Below are 22,846 nucleotides of genomic sequence, written 5' to 3' on the forward strand. Positions count from 1 at the left end.
TAAACTGAATGACTCAAAGTCTAGTTGGCATTTGTCTGTGTAGGATCTGACTTGGTAAAATAGTCAGCAAGCAAAACCATTAGGAGTTTATTAGTTTTAGAAATGTATTTATCCAGCGGGAAACTTACACAATACAGTCACGCTGAAAACAACGCGCACCTTTTTTCACTTCTAAGGTTTCATGTATCTCTACATAGTAAATAAGATGTCTTGCCCCGTGGTTAATACAACCCCCATTATTTATTCAACAGGAACTGATCAAAAATGCAGAAACGTTGAGTGAAAAACTAAGTACGCCCTCGCTGCTTCCATAAGAATCAAGAGAGTGTGTAGCAGCCAAGCGCTGCTGTGATGAAAATGCACTCGATCAACCGATTATTCGTTCGTTGCACCAAGTTCATTCGTCGCACCAAGTTCATCCTAAAGTGTTAAAGTTTACAAAAGAAAGCCTCATCTCTCACAGCACACTTTAGGTTTGGACATCCGGATCAATTTCCTTTGGGCAGACAATGGCAACGGTTATGATGCGCAGCACCCAATTGGTGAAAAGCATCCATCCATTTTCTTCACCCGCTTTATTTAATTCAGGGTCGTGGGAGGCCAGCGGCCGGCCCCTGCGGCCTTTGGAGCGACCGGCAGGAGACACCCTGGAGCGGCCACTGCTTCTTTGGCAAAAACCAAACACACCCCAGCAAACAAATGCCTCACACCAAACACGTCTGATACCTAAAGCCTTAGAAGCCAAAGAAGGTGCATTGGCTTCTTCACTTAATATTGTCACCAGCACATACACTAAAAAGGAAATAGAAGATGTAACAAATTGTATTTCAAGGATCTCTATCAAGTAACTGCAATTCAAATTACAACAGAACTTATTTATGTTTTAACAAAGCTGATTTGCGTGCTCTGAATTATTACGATTCAGTTATTTCTTTCACTGCATCGTCACAATCGTTAAGCCCAGTGCAAAGTGTTGAGTTATAGTTTGGTTGCACTTCACGCCTGCACTTTGTACTCAAATCGCATCCAAATCAGACTTGGCAAGCTAACCCTTCAAAGCCAGTCGACACAATGGATAAACAGTTGTTGGTATTTTCGTAGGAGCCCTGACTCATAGGGGGGAGCAGATGTTTCTCAGGAAAACACACCGCAAAAATAATTCTTGCTGAAAGAGGGAAAAAAAAAGACTAATTTGAGCATCCGAGGTGTGCGTTCAAGATCATTTTCAATGTGACGTTGTCTTGTCCGATCACGCTCACTCTTTTTGGCTGGATTGTATTGTTTAAAGGGATAGTTCGCCTCTTTTGACATGAAGCTGTATGACATCCCATACTAGCAATATTATTTATGAATACTGACTTACTCCTGCTGCGTCCTGTGAGCCGAGTTCCGGCCTCGTTTTGGCGTTGACAAAGGTAGTCCGGCTAGTTGGCTGGGGCTTGAAAAATAAAGCGTTTTGCTTCTCAAAACGACATGCGTTCAAAAGAGTAATACATTTGCATCATAAAATCGTTCATCACGATATTGCTAATATGGAATGTCAGACAGCTTCATGTCAAAAGAGGCAAACTATCCCTTTTAGCATCTTAGCGCTAGACAAAGGTAATCACTGTCAGTAAATGAATTATTTATGTACAAGAGGCTAAATTAAGAGTGCGCTGCAGCCCAAATAGGCAATAGCAATGTCAACAATCTATGAAAACAGTACGCATTAGCTGAGTAGACTGACTTAGCCTCTTTCCTATTATTAGCTTAGCGTGGAGACCGCTGTGTTTAGTAATTAGTGCATGCTGAGAGTACACATGAGCCGCAGTAAGACAGACAGCAACAGGGACAGCCCTCAGCCTCGTCTTCGTCCATCCATAATCCCATGGAACTGAGCCACGAGGGCTCAGTAGTAGCCGTCTGTTCGCGTCCGTTATTGTTTGTGTTAGATGCACGAACACGTCTCGGCTTCATATCTCATACAAATCTTCACTCCGTGTTCAGTCTTTCTGTCGTGCTATGTGCATACTGGGCCATCGGGTGCCGTCTCACGCGGTCAGGGTATTGCAGTTGGACATCCGAAGCCTCCCGCCCATGCAGTGAGGCAGGGGCGCTGAAGAGGAAGGATGTTTCTGGTGGCAGCTCAGTGTCTTGGCTTCGTGCTGCTTCCTGAACCTTTAGCCCATTGTCTTGTGAGCTTTCTGCAAGCTCTTTGGGAAAAACCAAAAGATGCGAAATAAAAAAAAAGAAAAAAGCAGAGCTCAGGTGAAGATAAGGGAAAGCAATAACAACAGGCGAAAGATCCTGTCAGTTTTCCACATGTTTTTCCACTACAAAGAGTCCGTCTACAATAGATCTTATGATCTAATAGCCTCAGATTTATAAAAAGAATGTGTAAAGACGTGATTAAATGTAGAGAAAAAAAAAAATCCTAACCAAGAACTGATTGACTTCATAAATCTGTCTTTTCCTAGGTTCCTCGTGTTTTGGACAATTACTCTGACGGCATTAACATTCACTTCTGGGTCCGGGTCGTCTCTGCCGCGTCGGACAAGCTGCTAGAGGTAAGAGCCCGAGCCCAGTAGCTCCCATTCAAAAGTTCACCGCCTCCTATTATTAGCCATCAGGAAACAGTTGCTTCCTCTCGCCTGAGTTTTTACGCAAACAGACAGTGGGGAGGGGGTAGCTTCTAGTGCGTATTAGGAAGGCTAAATTCAGAGCAATGCCTTCCAGCCTCGAAAACAGATAACTCATCACTGTGGGACCATCCCAACAGAGGGAAAAAAACAAAAGCAAACAGCAAAAAAGTCTGCGAGAGCAGGCGAAGCCTCCAACAAAGGAAAAGGTTAATCTGATAGTGTGTTTTTCCGTCACATATGTTAAGTCAATGCATGCATGCAACTGAGATGTCTTTATTAAGTCAGCTGTACCTTAGTCACAACTAGACCAGCTGCATGAAGTGCAGAAATATCAAGATCTGTTGTATTTAAGTCTGAAACTGTCTTTTACATTGTCTCTATTGTAAAAGTAGCCTGTCTCCACTTTTAATATCAATGCCCGTGTGGAAATATTGTTATGTTTGTTTGTTGTTTCCATGGGACGTTAATTATGGCCGACAGCCAGACATCCTGTTGGCGAGACAGATGTCTCCGTCAGAGCGGCAGACAGTGCCCGCTCAAAGTGGAAGATTTCAAACAATTCAGTTGTTCCTCTCATCATAAATCAGAGAAGCAAGGGGGGGGGCTATCAGGGCCTTCGCATATGGAAATTGAGGTTTCCTAAGTGATCAACTAAATAAAATTCCAGAAAAGTTGGAAAGTTATTTTTCTAAATGGAAGCAAAAACTTCAATCTGTTGTTTGTTAAGACCTTTCTTACTTTATTCAACAGAGACGACTTAAAAAAAAACAGTCTTCAGTGTCTTCAGAGATCTACTTTGATTGTATTCAGAAAACTAGGGCTGGGCTACGATTAACATTTTGAATCTAATTAATCACATGATTTCCCTGATTAATCACGATTAATCGCATTTGTACGCAAAATCCAAAAATTAATTCAAAAGTAGTGTATAGCTTTTAGCATTTAGTTTTATTTTAAATGTGCTGCCATATGAATGAAAGTGCCATAACATTTGTTGTGCAAACACACTTTTAACATCAGCATCTTTCTGTAGTTTTTATGTAGAAGCCTCGCTCCACTGTCTGTTTCCTTGAATGACTTGCTGCTATCAGGTGTGTGTTTTGCCTTTAAGTGATATTTTACACTGGAACTACTACGGTGAGAAGACAATTCAACTTGGCAGTGTTTACAGATAACTTTGGTTCTGTCGACTCCGCCGTCTGGAAGAACTTTAAAATGAAAATGGCCGAGTAAAAGTTCCGTACCCTTCTCCATGTTTTGTGGATCCGCCGATTACTTTCTTTTCCGGTTCCGCAGCAGACGGCAACAGACTTTTACAAAATAAAAGCCTGTGAGCAACGGACTTTTACAAAATAAAAGCCTGTGAGCAACAGACTTTTACAATAATAAAATAAATAATAAAACCTACGTTAATGCACCATAAAATATTTATCGGCATTAAATAATTAACTCGTTAACGCGATAATAACGAGTTAACTCGCCCAGCCCTACAGAAAACAGAAACAAAATTCAAACTTGATGTCAGCAACATAGTCAAGGTTGAGCTAAAGGCGTGCTTTTCGTTGTCACAATCTCCCTTTCTCATCATTTTTCTGAACTGAGGATACTATTGTTTCAATTGTATAAGAGGAATCTGTGTCTATTATTATTATTTTCCATCTTTGCTACATAGTACTGTCGTCACAGTAGTCACTTTTCCCCCTTAAAGCCCGTTAAACACTGCAGCACGTCTGCGTAAAGTTGACGTATGGCTTCCTCTTTGGGGAATACAGTTTGAGGTCCAATTCCGGCATGTAACAGTGCACTGTTTTCCAAGGAACTCCTGAGCCCATGTGGTGTACTGATTGTGGTGGCACGACTGTTTCTAATGCAGTATTAGAGGGCTTGAAAGTCACAACAGTAGTTATTGTCCTTGGCCTGTATGCACTGAAACTTTTCACAATATTATGTACCGTAGATGTTGACAGACTAAAGGTCTTCCCAATTTTCTGCTGGGAAAAATTTTCTTTTGAACCGATCTGCGATTCCCTAATGGAGTTAGATACTCAGTGATGAGACGCAACCTATATTTGCCTGGAAAAACTGAGCCTTTTGTGGATGCTTCATCCTGGCACCCTCACATGTCACCAGTTAATCTGATTAATGTGAACTCTGTTACTTTCTTATTCTCTAAACTTTTCTGTCTTTCTTTGCCTCGCTCCCAACTTTCCTTTAGTGTGTTGCTGGCATCCCATTCTGGATTTGTTTCTAGCTTTAAATACAACGTTGTTGGGCAGTGAAGACACTTAAAAAAAAAAAAAAAAAAAAAACTTTTGTAAATATGTCTCTTAAATTAAAGATGAAACAAATAAGAAATTGCAAACATAGGTTTTTGTTGTCAACTTTCCATGAGGCCTCTCGGCCGTATTCTAGAAATTGTTCTGTATGTATATAATGTTGAGCATTTGGCTATGAATTCTATATTCTAACCCAATGTTATATGTAAAGGTTTCTTCTGCTTTCTCTCATCCCTTCACAGTTCTTCCATAGGAGTAGCTCCAGGGAGTTTCTCCAGGTCGTGAGTCCTCTCTTCCAAAAAAACATGTCCTTCAGGCAGGTGATGGCTGCTGCCTCCAGTCTGATATGCGGCTACACTGAGGGGGCTTTCTCTCGAGTCACCTCCTTTAACTGGTACGAGGACAATAACTACAAAGCCTTCCTGGGTATCGGCATCGGCAGGGCCGAGGGCGACTACGCATACGACAACAGCACCAGTGAGTTGATCGTATATTAGAGTGGACCAAAAAGTTAAGGAACAAAGAGTAAAGGGAAGATTTCAGTTTCCATCATTATTCTCCGCGAATGTTCTTTGTCATACACGGAGCGTTGGGATGAGCAGGAAAGCTAATTATTCATTTGCAGTGTGATGAGTCATTCAGTTTTCTGATGATTGGCTATGTAAGGCCTCACTTGGCTTTTATTGCAACAGTGGTCGTTACCCTCGTAATCTTTCCCTCCAGCTCCTTTCTGCAATGATCTTATGAAAGAACTGGAGTCCAACCCTGCCACCAGGATGGTGTGGAACTCTGTCAAGCCAATGCTGATGGGCCGGATCCTCTATGCCCCAGACTCGCCAGCTGTTAGGAAGATCATAAGAAATGTAAGCATCACTAGCCGCACCGTGGATGAATCATTCATTTATTCGTTCATTTATTTGACAGAAGCCGAGAGCAGCCTTGCCTGTAATTATATATTTTGATACCATTACCTTGAGATCACAAGTTGATTATTCTGGTGTTTTTTAAGAAATCAGCCTTTTGTTTTCTGGAAATCATGACCTGCTGTTATGGGAAAACAAACTTTGGTTTGACAAGGTCACAGGATGAATAGTTGTGAGCTTGTGAACGAGTGGTTCTTATGTTTGATCATAGCTTCGCCACATGCATTCAAAACATTCAAATACAAATCCTAGCTATTGGAAGGTAGACTCTTGTGTTGCGTTCAGTTTTAACTTGGGATCCCCACCGTCACCACGTCCAGAGCTGATTATACGACTCCTGAAGTAGGCACAACCAGAGCAACCCTGGACTCGAAAGCCAACATGGCTGCTGTGACAAATTGTTTAATTCCACATCTGTCAGTTCCTGTCTCTTCAAATCAGTTGCACACATAGTCGTGTCCAACCTCTGTCACTTAACACACTGACATGTTCACATGTGCAGAACTGAAGGTAATAATGCTGTCAACTTAGATTAGTAATAATAGCTAACTCCAGTCAGTGAGCAAATCCTTCTGGTTTTCTGACTTCCAACTTGAACATAGTCAACTCAGATGTGACTCTAATCGTCTGTCATTCTAAGCTCCAACTTTTGACTTCTGATTCCATTTTATGAAATTCTTCAGGGAAAGTCTTATAAGTCATCAAGATGTGTTTGAGATGGTTGTGGTTATTCTAAATAAAAGTGGAAAAGGGGGATTGTTAAAAATATGGCAGAACAAAAACGAGAGAGATCCACAAAGAGAATATATACAAATATGGAACAATACCTATAAAGACCTATAATGATGATCGAACTTGCAACAAAATGAATACAATATCACAGACGACCACCGATAGATCCTTTCTGCTTCTTAACAACATCCGTATCGTTGTTTTTCTTTAAGGCAAGTAAATCTGATGCGGTGAACAATGCATTTCCTCTCATAAAAGGGGATCAGCTTCCCTCATGTCATGTCCAGCCCTTTGTATCTAGATGTAGATAAGTGTTGGCCAAAGCCCCTCAGGGGGGCAGCAGTCATGGATGGCTTGGTCGCAATGGAAGAGCACAAGCTGATCGGCTGAGGTGACGGCTACAGTCCACCGGCGCCGTGGCTTTTTCAGTGTCATGCCCAGCACCAGCGCTCCGTCCTTAAAGACGCTTAATAACACACACAATGAGACACACACGCTGCTGTTTTTCCTCCTGCCTGACCTTTGATGACCTCTTTGTTTTCCGTTTCCCTCAGATGGGATGTTAATGCACTAAGAGAGTAATGACCGTGAGGTCATTTCTTACTTTGCCAGACCAAAAACATGGCTTCTCTAGGCTCTCGTGTCACGCATCGGCGCGTTTCAAAGTTCTCGAAGTGAGGAAGGTCGCATTTAAATGTACGCTGTTGTGTTTTGTTTGACTGCTCTTGTGGATAATAAGCTATGGGCGCCTTTTCTGTTTTCTGTCATCACTTTGTTCCTTCAAAATGTTCCCGAGTTAAAGTAAGTTGGAAGTGTAGTTGCTAATTGTTTTGGTGTTTTGCACAGAAGAACTTCAGGATAAAAAAAGACGAATGAAATAATTGCATTTAGGTTACCTGCCAGTGCACCCAAAAACATTTGATTTGTTGCATTACATTTAGTACAGTTTCTGTATGAACACGCATGCAAAGCAAGGCCCACAACCCCTACATGTTAGCTCCTGCGCCCTTTGACCAAATCACCAAAAAGAAATCCAGGTCCCCTCTTCTGGTCTTTTCCACGCTGTTTTGAACTGAGGAAGCTCTCACTTGTGGGAACCTCACTGGGATTCACTGGGCCGGCTGAATGCATTCAGCCAGTTGTCACCAACGGCCTCCATTGTCACCCCGGCTTCATTGTCTCCATTGTCACCCGGAATCAGACACACACAAGAGGAAGGCGTTTAATTGGGTGTACTCTTGAGTGCTTTTATCCCCCACTGCACATGAGTGAATGCTGAAGCAGCCAGCCTTGGGTATGCGCCTCACAAAGCACTGTACACATCCATGGCTTTGAACGATAAGCGTGCAGTAAATATTTGACGATTTGGCAGTGAGTACATTTGTTGCCGGTTATCTGTAAAGGCCCGCGGGAATTCTTTGGGTGAGAATGTGTGTGTTGTCTTTGCAAAGCCTGCTTTCACAGAGTTTGATGTGGGAATGGTATGTAGCAGGAGATTAGGAGGTCTGTGACTGTGTGTGTGTTTGAATGTCTGACTCATGTGCACAAGTGTGTATTTGGTGTTTTCCCCCCCGTGATAAATTATGCCGGAAACTGGATGTGACCAAATATTTGCATTTGTGCGTGTTTCTCCATACTCTGACCCGTATTCACATGGACATCTCTGCTGTAGGCAAACACCACTTTTGAGGAGCTGGAGAGGCTGAGGACGATGGGGAAGGCCTGGGAGGAAGTGGCTCCTCAGCTCTGGGACTTTTTCCAAGATGGAGTCCAAGTCAAGATGATCCGGGTAGGACAACAGAATGAGTGGAGCCCTTGTAACACAAAAAAAGCATTACTGTCTGCGAGACATGAGATGCAGATGATGATCTATCTTGCTTTTCCCATTCAGCTGACGTCCAATGCAAAACAATTGTCCCTTTGAACGAGGTGATAAATGATGTTGTTGTTATTTTATCTTGAGCTTTTTCCTGACTAATTTTGCTGAGGTCTCAGGAATTTCCGGCTGGAATATGAAAGCTTATCTTACCATAATATACCATCTCTTTCCCTTTTCCATGTAGGTCTCTCTTTGTAACACTGCACATACTTTTCTTTTTCTTCTTCTTCTTCTTCTTCTTCTTCTTCTTCTTCTTCTTCTTCTTCTTCTTCTTCTTCTTCTTCTTCTTCTTCTTCTTCTTCTTCTTCTTCTTCTTCTTCTTCTTCTTCTTCTTCTTCTTCTTCTTCTTCCTACCTCTATGTAAGCCTTGTTTTTGTCCTAACCTACATCGTGTTACAAGCACAAGTCTTTTCATCTCCTGTCCTAATGGTTTCATGAAAATAACCCGATAACATTGTTTTTCTTTTCTGGAATTGAATTGTTTGTTATGCTTGCATTGTTTTCCATTTTATTCTTGGCCTACTTGTGATGTTTATGGTGCCCCTATGATTTCTCAGCAACATATTGTCGAAAAAACAAAGGGCTTTTGCTCTTCATTAAAAAAAGGGGGAAACAAACATAATGACCCTATTTCCTTTTTGTTTCAGGACACCATCCGCAATCCCTCTGTCATGGATTTCATTGACAGGAGTCTGGAAGAGGCGTCATTCTCTTCCAAGCACATCCTCAACTTCCTGCACAACGGCCCACCAGAGGACCGTCCGTACGACGTGCCGAATTTCGACTGGCGAGACATATTCAACCTCACTGACAGGGTCATCCGGATGCTCAATCAATACGGCGATGTGAGTAGGCTTTACTGAAAGACTGCAGTCTCTGGAATGTGAATTAGTACGTGGAATTACAGTAAAGGATCACTAGATTTCCAATAGAAAAAAAAAAAGAAAAGGAATCCTTTTGAATTTCAGTCTTTTACTGTTTCGAAGGCCTCGGTATGCTTCTCCGTCGCTATCCGTCAATCCGACTCCGTGGTCACGCAGAGGCTATTAAACCTTTCGAAGTTCTCCGTCGGGATGTCGGATATGCAAGGCGATTCACCTCCCGATCAGTAGGCGTTGCTACGCTAGACGATCTAATCTCGCGACGTCTATCGTGAAAGTCGTTGATTGATTGTTTACCTTCCGGCTCCATTCCACTCCTCACAGTGAACGATGGCGACCGAGAGAGAAAGACTGTTGTTGGAGTTGGAGCTTGTTGATCTTGAAATGCAAATAATTTGGACCAAACGTTGACCGACATTTGGTCAAAATGTCGGAGTTTAAAGAGTCTACACAGTAAACTCTTTCAAAAATGGCGGTGTTGTTGTTACGAGAGGAAGGAGCTAAACCGGAAAAGTAATTCCGGAATTGATGTTGTTAGCCGACTAATCACAACCCTTACGGTCTCCGCGAGTCTCCGTCGCCTCAACGGATAGATAGGAATTTTGGCCGATGCACGCAAACGACGGAGAGCGTCTCCGTAGACGACCATAAATCAGGCTTTAAAGGGAAAAGCCAAAGGTTTGAGCACCTTAGAAGGTCAGTACTTTGTAGAACTAGCTTCTGGAAGCTAGACAGCTTCCACTGAATACATTTTGTAACCACCTAAGAATCTTTCTGCCCCTGTTCTAGGAACTGTTGCCTTTTCTTCCGTCAATTGCTTCTTGTTGTGTAAGGTATTTGACTTGTAGTGCCTGCCTGCGCTCATGCCCTGTGATTGGTTCTTTGAATTTTTTTGACGGTTCGGAATAATTAGCTTAATTTAACATCCAATAACATCTTGGAGTACCCTAACTTACGTATATTTTCACCTCTGAATTAGACAAAACAACAGTAACACACTCATTGGTCTTACATTTTGGAGAGGAATGTTTCATCTTTAACTTCATGCCCTTTGGGCATCTGTTCATCTTGTTTTTGACCAGGTGCTGAGATTGTGACCGAGAGCCAAACTAACTGCATTCTAAGAGTGAGATTTTCAGATGAATATAAAGTGTCAGGATCATTATTGCAAACCTCTTTACTTCTCCTTTAGAACTTTGACGAGAAGAATGTGGACTGCTTTGCCACTCGTTTCACTTGAAACATCGAATTCTTGGACAGGCTTATTCAGAACAATAATCCATTTAAGCGCAGGTCCTTTCACTTGTAGATTTCAATGCCCCTGGTTAGCTGAGCACTTTGCTCTCAGTACCACTCTTGACGTTATTAGAGGATTTGAATAAACTGTTCTTTGGCTCTGTAATTTGTCCCCTGTCTAGATATGTGGAAATCTGCCCAGGTGGGCATGTGCCAAAGTTGCAAACCGGCTGTCCACTGTCTTTTGTTTCGAGGTGATTGAGTGGAGGTTTAAGAAAAAAACAAAAACAAAACATCACATACCGTCTCTTGTGAGGCCCCTCCCCTTTGAGGGGGCCAGTGCATTTGAAACAAAGTTAAAAGCGCCCTGTTCCCTGCAGAGGCTAATCGGGATGAGAGGCTCATTGCGCTTATGGGGGGGGGGGGGGGTTGACATAGGGCGTACCTGGAAGACAGGCCGGGTAGATGGTTGCTGCTCTTTGTTTTTGTCCAAGTTGAAGCTTACAGCACTTGAGTGTGACAGAGAGAGCGGGAACGACTGAGGCCGATTAGATACAGCTGTCACTCCATCCTCTGTCCTTTTATAAAGAGACAACAATGAGCGTGAGTTTAATGCTTGGCTGGCTCACGTTGGTGGCATGCATGCGTGTCACACCACCCTGTGGGGCCACACTCTTCATATGAGCGAAAGCGTCCACAAATAAAGGCTCCGTCTTTTAGGTATGAATCATTTCAAAAGTGTGACTGTGCATGCGTTTCAGATGCACGACTGTGTTCGTACGGAGAATTGGGTTTCCATGTTCTGGGTTTGGGTGTCTGCGTACTCTCGGGGGTAAAGAGCTGTTTTGGAGTAAGTCCTTTTTGGATCAAGCTCCTGCTTACTTGCATTAGCTAACAGTGAATGGCTATAACAGACACGTTTTTCCTTGGAAGAGACAACCTCTTCTGCAAGTGCGTGAATGTCTTTCAGACTCCACTCCGGCACTGGTATTTCTGGGCTTTTTCACCTCTTGAGCCTGAAGGGACGGCCGTCTTAGCTCGTCAGTCAGTCCACCACTTCTGTGCAGGATGAAACATCTCCACAGTTTGCCGTGAAAATGTGGTATTTGTGGTCCCTAAGGAATAAATCTAAACTATCTCTATTGACTTTTTGACAGTGCCACTAAGAAATAAAAAAAAACAAACAAAAAGAAAGAAACAAAATAAATTTTTTTGTTTTTTTTCTATACAGTGGTTCAAGCATTTATCCTGTTTACCTGCCCTTTAGTCGAGCGCTACCTTAATGTTAACTCTTTTGAATGTCAGTGAAAAGATTTTTACAGCTCCTTGGAATGAATTGCAAATCTAAGAAATCTTATTGAGATTTATTCATTTTCTCCATCTCATACCCAGAGGTTTCTCAGGTCCATCACTTGTTTTCATATATCTGTCTCTCTCTCTCGTTCCTCCTCCCCCTGCCAGTGTATGATCCTCGATAAATTTGTGGCTCTTCCTGACGAGGACGATGTGACTGATCGGGCCTTGGACCTGCTTGAGGATGGCAAGTTCTGGGCTGGCCTCGTCTTTGTGAACATGCAGTCTTGGACTACTGATGTCCCGGCTCATGTCAAGTTCAAGATCCGTATGGATATCGATGCCGTGGAGCGCACCAATAAAGTCAAAGACAGGTTAGAATCACCCTCGAGTGGGAAATGACGTATTCAGTGTCATGATAAAGCAAACGGAGGCTGAGCATGTGTGTATTTTTCAGGTACTGGGACCCGGGACCCAGGGCTGATCCTATGGATGACCTCCGCTACGTTTGGGGTGGCTTTGCTTACCTTCAGGACATAATAGAACATGGGATCATCAAGACTCAGACAGGAAAGGAGTGGCCTCTGGGGGTTTACCTACAACAGATGCCTTACCCCTGTTACGTGGATGATCTGTGAGTGGGAACTGCTGACTCTCTCTTAGCTTTTTTTTCCAAAGTGCAGTCACGAATTAGTGTCTCACTACTTGCTTTGTTCTGGCAGTGAATCCAACAGCTTGTGAGACTCACACATTTCTGTCTCGACGCGTGAGTAAGCGTCAGTAAGCAGGTCCCTCTCCTCCTCATCATATCTGTGCTCTTCCTCCTCTCTCCAGCTTCATGCTGACACTGAACCGCTGTTTCCCCATCTTCATGGTGTTGGCCTGGGTCTACTCCGTGTCCATGATAGTGAAGAGCATTGTTCTCGAGAAGGAACTCCGCTTGAAGGAGACCCTGAAGGCCACGGGGGTCACCAACGGTGTCATTTGGTCCACGTGGTTTATTGACAGCTTTATCATGATGGGCACCAGCACAGCTCTCCTCACTGCCATCATTATGGTGAGAAAGCTTCTTCAAGATATGAATGTGAAGAAATCCCCTGTTTAACCATGAATCATTACAGTCTTCTCCTTGGAAAACTGAATTGTTTATAATAGCTCACTCAGTGGACACTCACCCTGTAAATCATTAATGACATCACCGTGAACACTATAACGTCATGAGAATTATGTGAGGATCCTGCTGGATATGCAGGAATGGGCTTGTCAATGATTAACGGCTCACAATACCTCTCAGGCATGATACGATATATTAGAGTGAGCTGATGGGACCTCTTGTGGAGGCTTTGGGTAAAACAGATTTTCAAATCTTCAAAATTTGTGTCTCAGCATGGAATACTTTACCAGCATTCTGATGTTTCCAACAAGGTTCCATGGAACAAATGCAACAAATGCACCAGGCCCTGTAGGCTTCTTCTACCTGTTTATGGTCTTGCGTTTTGCAGGTTGATGTCTCGGATGTAAATGGAAACACAACGCAGTGATTTGCAAATCTCATAAGGCAACATTTGATAGACAATAGTACACAAAACCGTATCAAATGTTGAAAGTGAGACCTTTTATTAGTTTGTGAAAAAAGATTACCTCATCTTGAATTTGAGGGCAAAGGCACGCCTCAAAAGAGTTGGGATGGGGAGACAAAAAGCTGGAAAACTCAGCCGGAGGAAAATGTTGCAGCCAATGAGTTTTATTGTAAGGAAGGCGAAAACATTTTTGGATATAAAAAGTAGCACCTTAGAGAGGTGGAGTCTCTCAGAAGTGCAGAAACCTGCATCTAAAAATTTAGACCAATTTCAGAAGAATGTTCCCTAAAACTTTGAATATTCCATCATCTACTTTACATTTAGTCATCGAAAGCTTCAGAGAATGGCTGACAGTCATCATTGGATGATAATGAATGCTGACGTCTTTTCTTGACTAACATGAAATGGACTGAGGCAAAGAATGAAAACTGTCCTGTGCCATATGAATCAAAATGTCAAATTCCTTTTGGAAATCATGGATGCCATGCCGGGCTGCACGGTGGTGTGGTGGTTAGCACCGTCGCCTCACAGCAAGAAGGTTCCATGTTCAACTCCCGGCTGGGGCCTTTCTGTGTGTTCTCCCCGTGTATGCGTGGTTTCTCTCTAGGTACTCCGGTTTCCTCCCACTGGCCAAAAACATGCATGTTAGGTTAATTGGTGTCTCTAAAATTGTCCTTAGGAGTGAGTGTGAGCGTGTGTGTGGTTGTTTGTCTCTGAGTGGCCCTGTGATGGACTGGCGGCCTGTCCAGGGTGTACCCTGCCTCTTGCCCATTGACCGCTGGGATAGGCTCCAGCCTCCCTGCGACCCGATCGACGGATTCAGCGGGTATAGAAAATGGATGGATGGATGCCGTGCCCTCAGGACCAAAGAGCAGAGCCACCAAAGAAGAGGGGATACTATATTCTATAGTTGTAGAAATGGTCCTGTCCCAACTTTTGAGATCTGAGATGTGTCGAATCCAAGATGACCTCATATTTGTACGAGATTGTAAAATGTTTTAAATTGTTTTCTTTGTTCTGTTGTGAAACAAATGTCAGTTTATAAGAGTTGTAAATCATTGAATTTTCCTCTTATTTACATTGTACACAACTTCACTTTGGTGTTGCTGCACAGATTTGAACATTACTCTGCATGTTCCTCTGTCATCTCCAGGGAGGAAGAGTACTGAATTACAGCAACCCCACCATCCTTTTTCTCTTCCTGCTCACCTTCACCACAGCGACCATCATGCAGTGCTTCCTCCTGAGCGTCTTCTTCAACCAAGCCAACCTAGCAGCCGCCTGCTGCGGTATCATTTTCTTCACCCTTTACCTTCCTCACATCTTCTGCTTCGCCTGGCAGGACCGCATCACCAAAGATATGAAGATCCTGGCGGTGGGTGTCTTTACTGAAAGCATGCCAACATCTACAGTTTTCCCATTTTAATCAAAGAGCAGCTTAGCTCCTTAAAAACATCAAGATTCGAGCCCTCCTTTGCACGCTCAGTTATACATAGACATTTTGGGATTTTACCCACCACAGTCCTTTGAATTCCCTTAGGTACGTACATGTGTATTAGATACCTGGGGAGTGAGAACGGACATATTTAAAAAAAAAAATAAATAAAACCCATTTGAATCATTAACTAAAGTATGAGACTATAGGTAGTTAAAAGTCTGGCTGTAAATATTTGAAAAGTCTTATTTTGGCATTGCTTCCTCACTCAGAGCCTGCTGTCCCAGGTGGCGTTTGGCTTCGGGACAGAGTATCTGTCACGGTACGAGGAGCAGGGAATGGGTCTGCAGTGGGACAACATCCAGACCAGCCCCCTGGAGGGAGATGAGTTCTCCTTCCTCACCTCTATTTGTATGATGGGCTTGGACACGGTGCTTTATGCCGTTCTGGCCTGGTACCTGGACAATGTCTTCCCTGGTCAGCGTGCTGTCTGGTTACATCACATAAAACACACAAAAAAAGCATATTTGTCAATTTATTGGGTATTTTTTTTGTCATCACAGGACAGTATGGGATTGGCCGTCCATTTTACTTCCCCCTCCTGCCCTGTTACTGGCTCAACAGTGTGGCCCCAGCTTCAGGTACAATTACAACTTCATGTTTTCTCTATGGGTCTTTCTTTCTCCAGTTTTGCCGGCAAAAACTGGCGATGATAGTTGACTGGACAGTAAGGTGTTTGTCATCGAGCATCAAACTAACTTCAGCCCCATTTCCCAAAGGCAATGACAAAATGGAGTCGGATAAGAAAGGTTTTGATAACCTGGCAAACAAGGAGCAAGGGGAGCAACCGAAAAAAGCGGAGGAGGAAAACGTCGATCAGGAGCAAGCCGGGGCTAAGCAGGACACACCGTCGTGTCGGCACCAGGACCGGCGGGACTTGCTGGGGAAGGGAAACCAGGCTGAGTCTGAGAAGAGCAAGGAGAAAGACGGTATAATGGCTGCTTGTTGTTTTTATTGTGCTTTGCCCCACACTTTAATCAGTGTTAAGGTTAGCCAAGGAACAAATTCCAGAATACACGGCCTGATCAGGGGAAAAAAAAGAAAATGGTCACCTGGATTTAACTAAACAAACACTAAAGGTCCTGCTGTTGGGAAAGTAGTGTAGTGATTAAAAGCACCACGGTGATTAATGTGTTTCACCTGGCAGCAAGTTATTTAACCTTAACTGATTTAAGGAGTAGCTTCTTATTTCCTTAAACCACCACGTTGAAAGACACATGCCGATGCCGTTTCATAGAGGTCAAGTCATCGGTCCGTGTCAGGCAAACAAAGCAACTTAGGAGGCTGTTGAAACTTCTAAATCTGGCTTAAGAACTGTTCAGCACATTTTTAAAACCGGGAAGGATAGTGGTGACCCATCATCTCCGTGAAAGACATGTGATCAAAAGAAAATCCTCAATGATTCGGAAATTAAATTGTAGAAAGTCAACAGTTGAACATTGCCGAACTGGCAATGTTTAATTGTGAAAACAAGAGCATTACCACACAGCTTATCAGTGAGACTAATGTAAAAAAAAAAAAAAAAAGCTTTAGTATGACAGAGAACATAAAGGACTATTCTGACTATTTTCACTGAGGTGGATGAAGTGCTGAACCCATCGTGCCTACTGTACAAGCCTGTGTGAGACTCCGGGGCTGCTTCAGCTGGTCAGGGTGAGGTTCAACAACGTTATGTGCCCTAAAAAGGAGGTCAGCTGATTACCAGAATTTACTGAATAACCTAACCCTAACCCTTTCCTGATCGCACAGGCATATTCCAAGATGACAATTCATCAGGCTCAAATTGTAAAAGAGTGATTCATGGAGCATGAGAACTCCTTTTTACGCGTGTATTGGCCACCATAGAATCCAGACCTTAACCCAGTAAATGAGAAGAGAAGTCTTCACGCTGCTGAGTACTTTTTTTTTGGCCAGACAGTGTATTTTCACAGACAGTAAATGACAGAATTGATCCAGTACTGTGTAGAACTGTGGCTCTTGTTTTGAGTATTTCCCATCCCATTCTGCCTTCACTGTGTGGGAACGTGATGTCCTTGTGTGTGTTTGCTCTTGCCGGCATACCGTATGTGAACACACACTGCTTGCCCTCCAGTTTCATGCTTAGTTAATAAGTGATGGAGACTTTTTTCTTTATTCTGTATGGCATTCCATTCACCTGATTTAATACCTGATTTTCCTATTTCCTTTCTCAAAAATGGACACAATGGGATGCATTCAAACCGGTGCGGATGCGTTTTTGACTTGAGCTCCAGACGGCTCAACTGAATTAGCTTTTTTTGTCTACAGAGCAGTCATTCTTTGAGGCAGAGCCACCTGATCTGGTGAAGGGGGTTTGCATCCAGAACCTGGTCAAGGTGTTCGGCAATTGCTCCGCACCAGCAGTCGATGGCCTTAGCATCAGCTTCTATGAGAGCCAGATTACTGCTTTGCTGGGCCACAATGGAGCCGGAAAGACCACCACCATGTATGTCACACAGATGCTGTACTTGCAAGCATATGGATACGCACCCTTAAACATCTGAGTCCATCTTGTCCTTTGCACAGGTCTATCTTGACAGGTATGTTCCCGGCAACCTCGGGGACAGCCACTATTTACGGCAAAGACATCCGCACAGACATGGACAGCATCCGTCTCTCTCTGGGGATGTGCCCTCAACACAACATCCTTTTTCAGCAGTATGCAACTCCTCCACACTTAATCTCCAAAATGAATTGGATCTATAGTTTCTGGACTCGTACCATTTATTAAGGTATTGTTTTGCATGTGATTTGACAGCTTCCTCCTCTTCCCCTTCTTCTCTCTCAGTATGACTGTCGCAGAGCACATTCTCTTCTACTCGCTGCTGAAGGGTCGTCCAATAGCTGAGGCCGAGGAGGAGGTGGAGAACATGCTGCAGGATCTGGGTCTTCCCCACAAGAGAGATGCGCTGACCCAGAACCTCTCAGGTCTGTTTGGAAGCAGGTGCACGCACAAATGATAAAATGCTCATCACTTTGCAAACCACGTACACACAAAAACATGTGCACCATCGGTAATTTCTGGTGTTCCAATCCAGGGGGGATGCAGAGGAAGTTGTCAGTCGCCCTGGCTTTTGTTGGTGGAGCCAAGGTGGTGATCCTGGATGAGCCCACCTCTGGGGTGGACCCATACTCTAGACGCTCGATTTGGGACCTACTGCTCAAATACCGCGCAGGTAACACTGGGGCAGCACAGGTGGGGCACAGGTGCGGCACAGGTGGGGCACAGGTGCGGCACAGGTGGGGCACAGGTGGGGCACAGGTGGGGCACAGGTGGGGCACAGGTGGGGCACTGGTGCGGCACAGGTGGGGCACAGGTGCCGAACAGGTGGGGCACAGGTGGGGCACAGGTGGGGCACAAAGCCTTGCATTACTTGCCACTACTGGCAGTGAGTGTTGTGGTCCTATTTAAAATTTTATTTTAGCCACATTTGTAATCTTGGCAATGTTTGACTTTTTTTTTCTTTTCAGTCCAGTTGTACTAAATTCTCTTTAAAAGAAAAAAAACATCCCAATATTATTTTCACAGTAGCAATATTTATCCTAATCAGAAACATCAAATATCCCCCCTCTTTGCAGGGCGCACAGTGATCATGTCCACTCACCACATGGACGAGGCCGACCTGCTGAGTGACAGGGTGGCCATCATCTCTCAGGGTCGCCTCTACTGCTGTGGTTCACCCATTTTCCTCAAGAACTGCTTTGGCGCTGGCTTCTACCTCACTCTTGTACGCCGAATGAAACATGACAATATCAAGGTGGGGATCGGTGGAGATGAAACCTCGTGTTCTTTTCTGTATAATAGCGTTTATAGGACACAGGAGGTTAGCTTCAAAAGTGAAATGACGAATCATTGTCAGAGCAGAAGCCCATACAAAAGACAATTTAGGCCATATTGTTTCTGGGCAGCCTGGTGAAAACGCTGTGGAAAAACAAGCGTCAGGCTGATTAAACTCCATAATAACCCACGTGCAGTATTACTAAGCTGTTTTTATGTTGTCATTTCATCCAGCAGGCCAGCTGCGACTGCACACAGGATTGTTCCTGTAAATGCTCAAAGTGTTTAAAGTTTAAAGCAAGCCAGGAAGAGAGCCAATCCTCAGGCAGAAAGTTAGATGGTAAGTTCACCCTCAGCTGCATTACTGTGACTTTGATCCTCAGTGGAATCTCTTTGTCATGTTTATGAATACTGACTTTGCACAGAATCGTTGTTAGTCTAACTGTCTTACTGTACCTGCTGGTGGCTCATTTAGAAACACCCTGAGCACACTGAGCTTTAAGAAATACCCCACAGTTTCTATGTACCCATTAAAAGTTAATGGAACATGTAGTCTTGCTTTTACATATTACAGTTTGTCTGATGTCTGTTTGCTGATTTAATTTGCACTTTGAAATGTATGACTAAGAGAAGAGCAAAATTAAGGGCAGAAAATAAAAGGAAGAGTAAAAAAAAAACACATTTAGAACGGTTATTACAGGAATGTAATAAAATCTAATTATTCTGCCAACAGGTAACTTGGAAACCATCACAGCAATGATCCATCATCATGTGCCCCAGGCTCGTCTCATCGAGGCCATTGGCCAGGAGCTGACCTTTCTGTTGCCAAACCGGAACTTCAAGCCCAGGGCATACGCCAGCCTCTTCAGGGAGCTGGAGGAAACCCTTGTGGACATCGGCCTCAGCAGCTTCGGTGTGTCCGACACATCGCTGGAGGAGGTGTGTGGAAACTAAAGCAAAGGAAATGGATTTCTAACTAGACACGTTAGAAAAACAGGAGTTTCAATTTAACATAAACACTGAAATGAAACTGAAAAGCAATTTTTTTTAATAGAAATTACAAGGGTAAAAAAAAAAAAAGGAGCTGTGCTTTGACATTCAATCATACATTATGAATGTTTGAGATGGGCTTTTTTTCTCCAGAAAGTGCTTCTGTCAGTCTTGGGTCCTGATAATAAGATGATCTATTTTCTTCTAGATCTTTCTAAAGGTCACTGTGGATGGAAATGCAACCAACAAGAAATGTATTCAAGGTACATAAAAAGAGAGACAAACTTCTTGCGGAACCCTTCCCTTCAAACTTCCTGTTGTCTTCTGATTCATTTATTGTGCGTCTGAATGTGTTGTCGTAGCCCCTGCTGTCCTGTTCCTCAGTCTACCCCTGATCAAGTGTGTTCTTTCCTTCCATTTCTGTCCATTCTTGAACCCTTTCAGATAAATCATTGCAGCAGGTTACTCGAGCTAGTCTCTGTGGATTCAACAGAGTGGGTGTTGATGTGGAAGCACTAAAAGGTGATGGTGGCTTTCAGCTTAGAGCTCTGGACTACGGCTGCTGTTGTGGGACAAACATATTCTAATACACACCTATCTGTATAAATATGTATATATATATATATATATATTTTTAAAGGTCTATGTGGAGTTTAACTCAGAACATAGAGGAACATTCTGACATTAATGAAGTGAGGGTTAATAAGGTTTGAAGGTTGCCTATAACCTTCGCATTAAAGCACAAAGATTGCAGCAGCGGGGTACAGTTAGCCTAGCTTGGTTCGAAGAAAACACAGACAACTCAAAACTCACAAACTGACACACCAGGGTGACCAAAACAGTAAGGAAGTACCAAAAGAGTACAGCACCATAAAACACCATAAAACATAACAAAATGGTAGCATTGAATGGACTTTCCCCCCCCCCTTTTTTTTTTTTTATTGAGCAACGCTAACTGTTAGCCCCTGCTTTCAGTCTTTGTGCTAAGCTAATCAGCATCTGGCTGAAACTTTTTTATAAAGACCATTCAAAATTATTGAAGCTTTAGCAAGATTTTTCAAGTCATGAAAGTATGGAAACGTGAACAAAATCATGTCTGAAAATACACTTTGGTATGGTGTTTTTCCTGACAACAGCATAATGCAGAGAGCTTTAGCGTGGGCATGCTGACGAGTGCTAGACCAGTTTCTCTTTAGATTTACAGCTTTGGCAGGGTCCAGTGTCATGTGCAGATGATCACTGAATCCTTAAGACGTCCTCATTGGAGTGTTTCTGGCAAATGCATTTTGATCATTGCTTGAAAAAAGCTGAATGGCTTGGGTAGCTGGCTGGCTTTTCTGGATTTACTTTAAACAGCGATGGCTCAACTTATTCTCTGTCAATTTAACTTGGGTTTGTTTTCCAGAGTCCAATGGGCAGGCTCCATGTGATATCTCAGAGGACAGTGCAGGCAGGGGATCCTACCAGGTCAGAGGCCTCTGTCTGATCATCAAACAGTTCTTTGCCCTGATGATCAAGAGGTTGCATCACGCCACACGTTCCTACAAAGACTTCATTGCCCAGGTTACCTGCCTGTGATTTATCACATCATAAACATAATCTTAATGTTACAGTATTTGCATTTAGTACACATTTAAGACTGATAAACTTTAAATTAATTTTTTTTTTTTTAAATGAAACACGGGACTTGTTTTTGAATTAATCAGCAAGTAGTCGGCACATTTTTGTCCCACACAGGCCACCATTTGACTGTGACAGATTTTTACTGTTTTCTAAACTGCAGTTGTGTCTTTGGTAGATTGTTCTGCCCGCCAGCTTTGTCTTCCTGGCACTGATGTTCACGCTCATTGTCCCACCTTTTGGAGAGTATCCTAGTCTGCCCCTCAGCCCCTGGATGTATGGGCGACAGTACACCTTCTTCAGGTAGTCCAAAGTTACACCGTTTAGCTATCATTAGGAGACGTAGCTCTTCAGTAAGGTCATGATGAAAATTGATTTATACTCGAATGGCATCGTCACATTTTTGTAATTATCTTCCTTGATCTGTCTATTGCAGCAACGAGCGTCCCATGGATGCTCACATGAGATACTTTGGTAAGGTGCTGCTGGACGAGCCCGGTTTTGGGACTCGCTGCATGGTGGATGAACCTCTGGAGTAAGTAACCTTTACAGTGACCGTATATATCTAATTATTTTGGTCTGTTGGAATATTTTTCTTTTATCCTTCATCAGAGATTTCCCATGTAACAACATCACCACAGAGTGGGAGATGCCCTTGGTTAACCCTGCCCTGATAGAAATGCTGGAGAGCCCACTGTGGGACTCCCTTAAACCATCTCCGGAATGTCAGTGCAGCACACCCAAAAAACTCACCATGCTCCCCGTTTGTCCGGAGGGAGCTGGAGGCCTGCCCCCCCCACAGGTAGGTTGACAAGCTGATCTTCAACAGTTGTCTGCTCATGCGCACTACTTCATTCCATAGGTGGAACTTTTGCTTTTTCAATTGCTTGAGATCCACAGCAGGTGAGCAGCGTCTAATCTAAAATTTACACTTTGTGTTGTTTTGCTCATCAGAGGATCCAGTCAACAGGAGATGTTCTGATGGACCTGACTGGCAGGAACATCTCTGACTACCTGGTGAAGACTTACCCCAGTCTCATCAGAACCAGGTACTGGATCATTGTGACAGTTCAAAAAGAATAAATGGAAACACTGCAAATGAAAATGAAGGAAAAAATGCATCAATTTGCTGTACTTACAGTAAAGTAATCACACCAGTATTGTAGATTCTTTGCTGTGAATCGATCTGAATTTAAGGTGGCAGATGGTAACAAGCACTGATATAATAAAAGAATGGAGAATGGTGCACAAAATGCTGAATGTTACTTTTTTGTACTGTTATGCATTGCTATTTGAGGAATAATTCAGTCTCTCGTGTGATCTCTTCTCAGCTTGAAAAGCAAATATTGGGTGAATGAGCAAAGGTAATTTCCATCCCACTTATACACTGGAAGATTAGATTTATGTCTGAATATTGATCTCTCACATGGGTTTTGGGGTACATACGTGTCTTGGTGCAGTGCTCCCTCTAGTGGTTGCATTGGTGTATTACCCTCACAGGATTACAGAGAAGTTTGATAG

General features: G+C 43.3%; 1 protein-coding gene across 1 annotated transcript in view; it reads left to right on the top strand.

The window, feature by feature from the left end:
* Positions 1 to 22,846, top strand: part of LOC142369933 (retinal-specific phospholipid-transporting ATPase ABCA4-like) — a 34,947-nt gene that overhangs the window by 3,626 nt on the left and 8,475 nt on the right. The window contains exons 7-32 of the mRNA XM_075452349.1: positions 2,460 to 2,549; positions 5,143 to 5,377; positions 5,624 to 5,763; positions 8,228 to 8,344; positions 9,082 to 9,279; positions 12,013 to 12,218; positions 12,302 to 12,478; positions 12,679 to 12,901; positions 14,578 to 14,799; positions 15,132 to 15,336; positions 15,423 to 15,500; positions 15,639 to 15,848; positions 17,206 to 17,383; positions 17,464 to 17,595; positions 17,726 to 17,865; positions 17,976 to 18,113; positions 18,517 to 18,695; positions 18,950 to 19,055; positions 19,449 to 19,654; positions 19,914 to 19,968; positions 21,111 to 21,268; positions 21,504 to 21,628; positions 21,762 to 21,860; positions 21,938 to 22,127; positions 22,280 to 22,374; positions 22,657 to 22,689. Of these exons, the coding sequence (XP_075308464.1) occupies positions 2,460 to 2,549; positions 5,143 to 5,377; positions 5,624 to 5,763; positions 8,228 to 8,344; positions 9,082 to 9,279; positions 12,013 to 12,218; positions 12,302 to 12,478; positions 12,679 to 12,901; positions 14,578 to 14,799; positions 15,132 to 15,336; positions 15,423 to 15,500; positions 15,639 to 15,848; positions 17,206 to 17,383; positions 17,464 to 17,595; positions 17,726 to 17,865; positions 17,976 to 18,113; positions 18,517 to 18,695; positions 18,950 to 19,055; positions 19,449 to 19,654; positions 19,914 to 19,968; positions 21,111 to 21,268; positions 21,504 to 21,628; positions 21,762 to 21,860; positions 21,938 to 22,127; positions 22,280 to 22,374; positions 22,657 to 22,689 (3,935 nt within the window). The remainder of the gene's footprint in view (positions 1 to 2,459; positions 2,550 to 5,142; positions 5,378 to 5,623; positions 5,764 to 8,227; positions 8,345 to 9,081; positions 9,280 to 12,012; positions 12,219 to 12,301; positions 12,479 to 12,678; positions 12,902 to 14,577; positions 14,800 to 15,131; positions 15,337 to 15,422; positions 15,501 to 15,638; positions 15,849 to 17,205; positions 17,384 to 17,463; positions 17,596 to 17,725; positions 17,866 to 17,975; positions 18,114 to 18,516; positions 18,696 to 18,949; positions 19,056 to 19,448; positions 19,655 to 19,913; positions 19,969 to 21,110; positions 21,269 to 21,503; positions 21,629 to 21,761; positions 21,861 to 21,937; positions 22,128 to 22,279; positions 22,375 to 22,656; positions 22,690 to 22,846) is intronic.

This window comes from Odontesthes bonariensis, chromosome 20 (assembly GCF_027942865.1).
Source record: "Odontesthes bonariensis isolate fOdoBon6 chromosome 20, fOdoBon6.hap1, whole genome shotgun sequence".
Classification (NCBI taxonomy): domain Eukaryota; kingdom Metazoa; phylum Chordata; class Actinopteri; order Atheriniformes; family Atherinopsidae; genus Odontesthes; species Odontesthes bonariensis.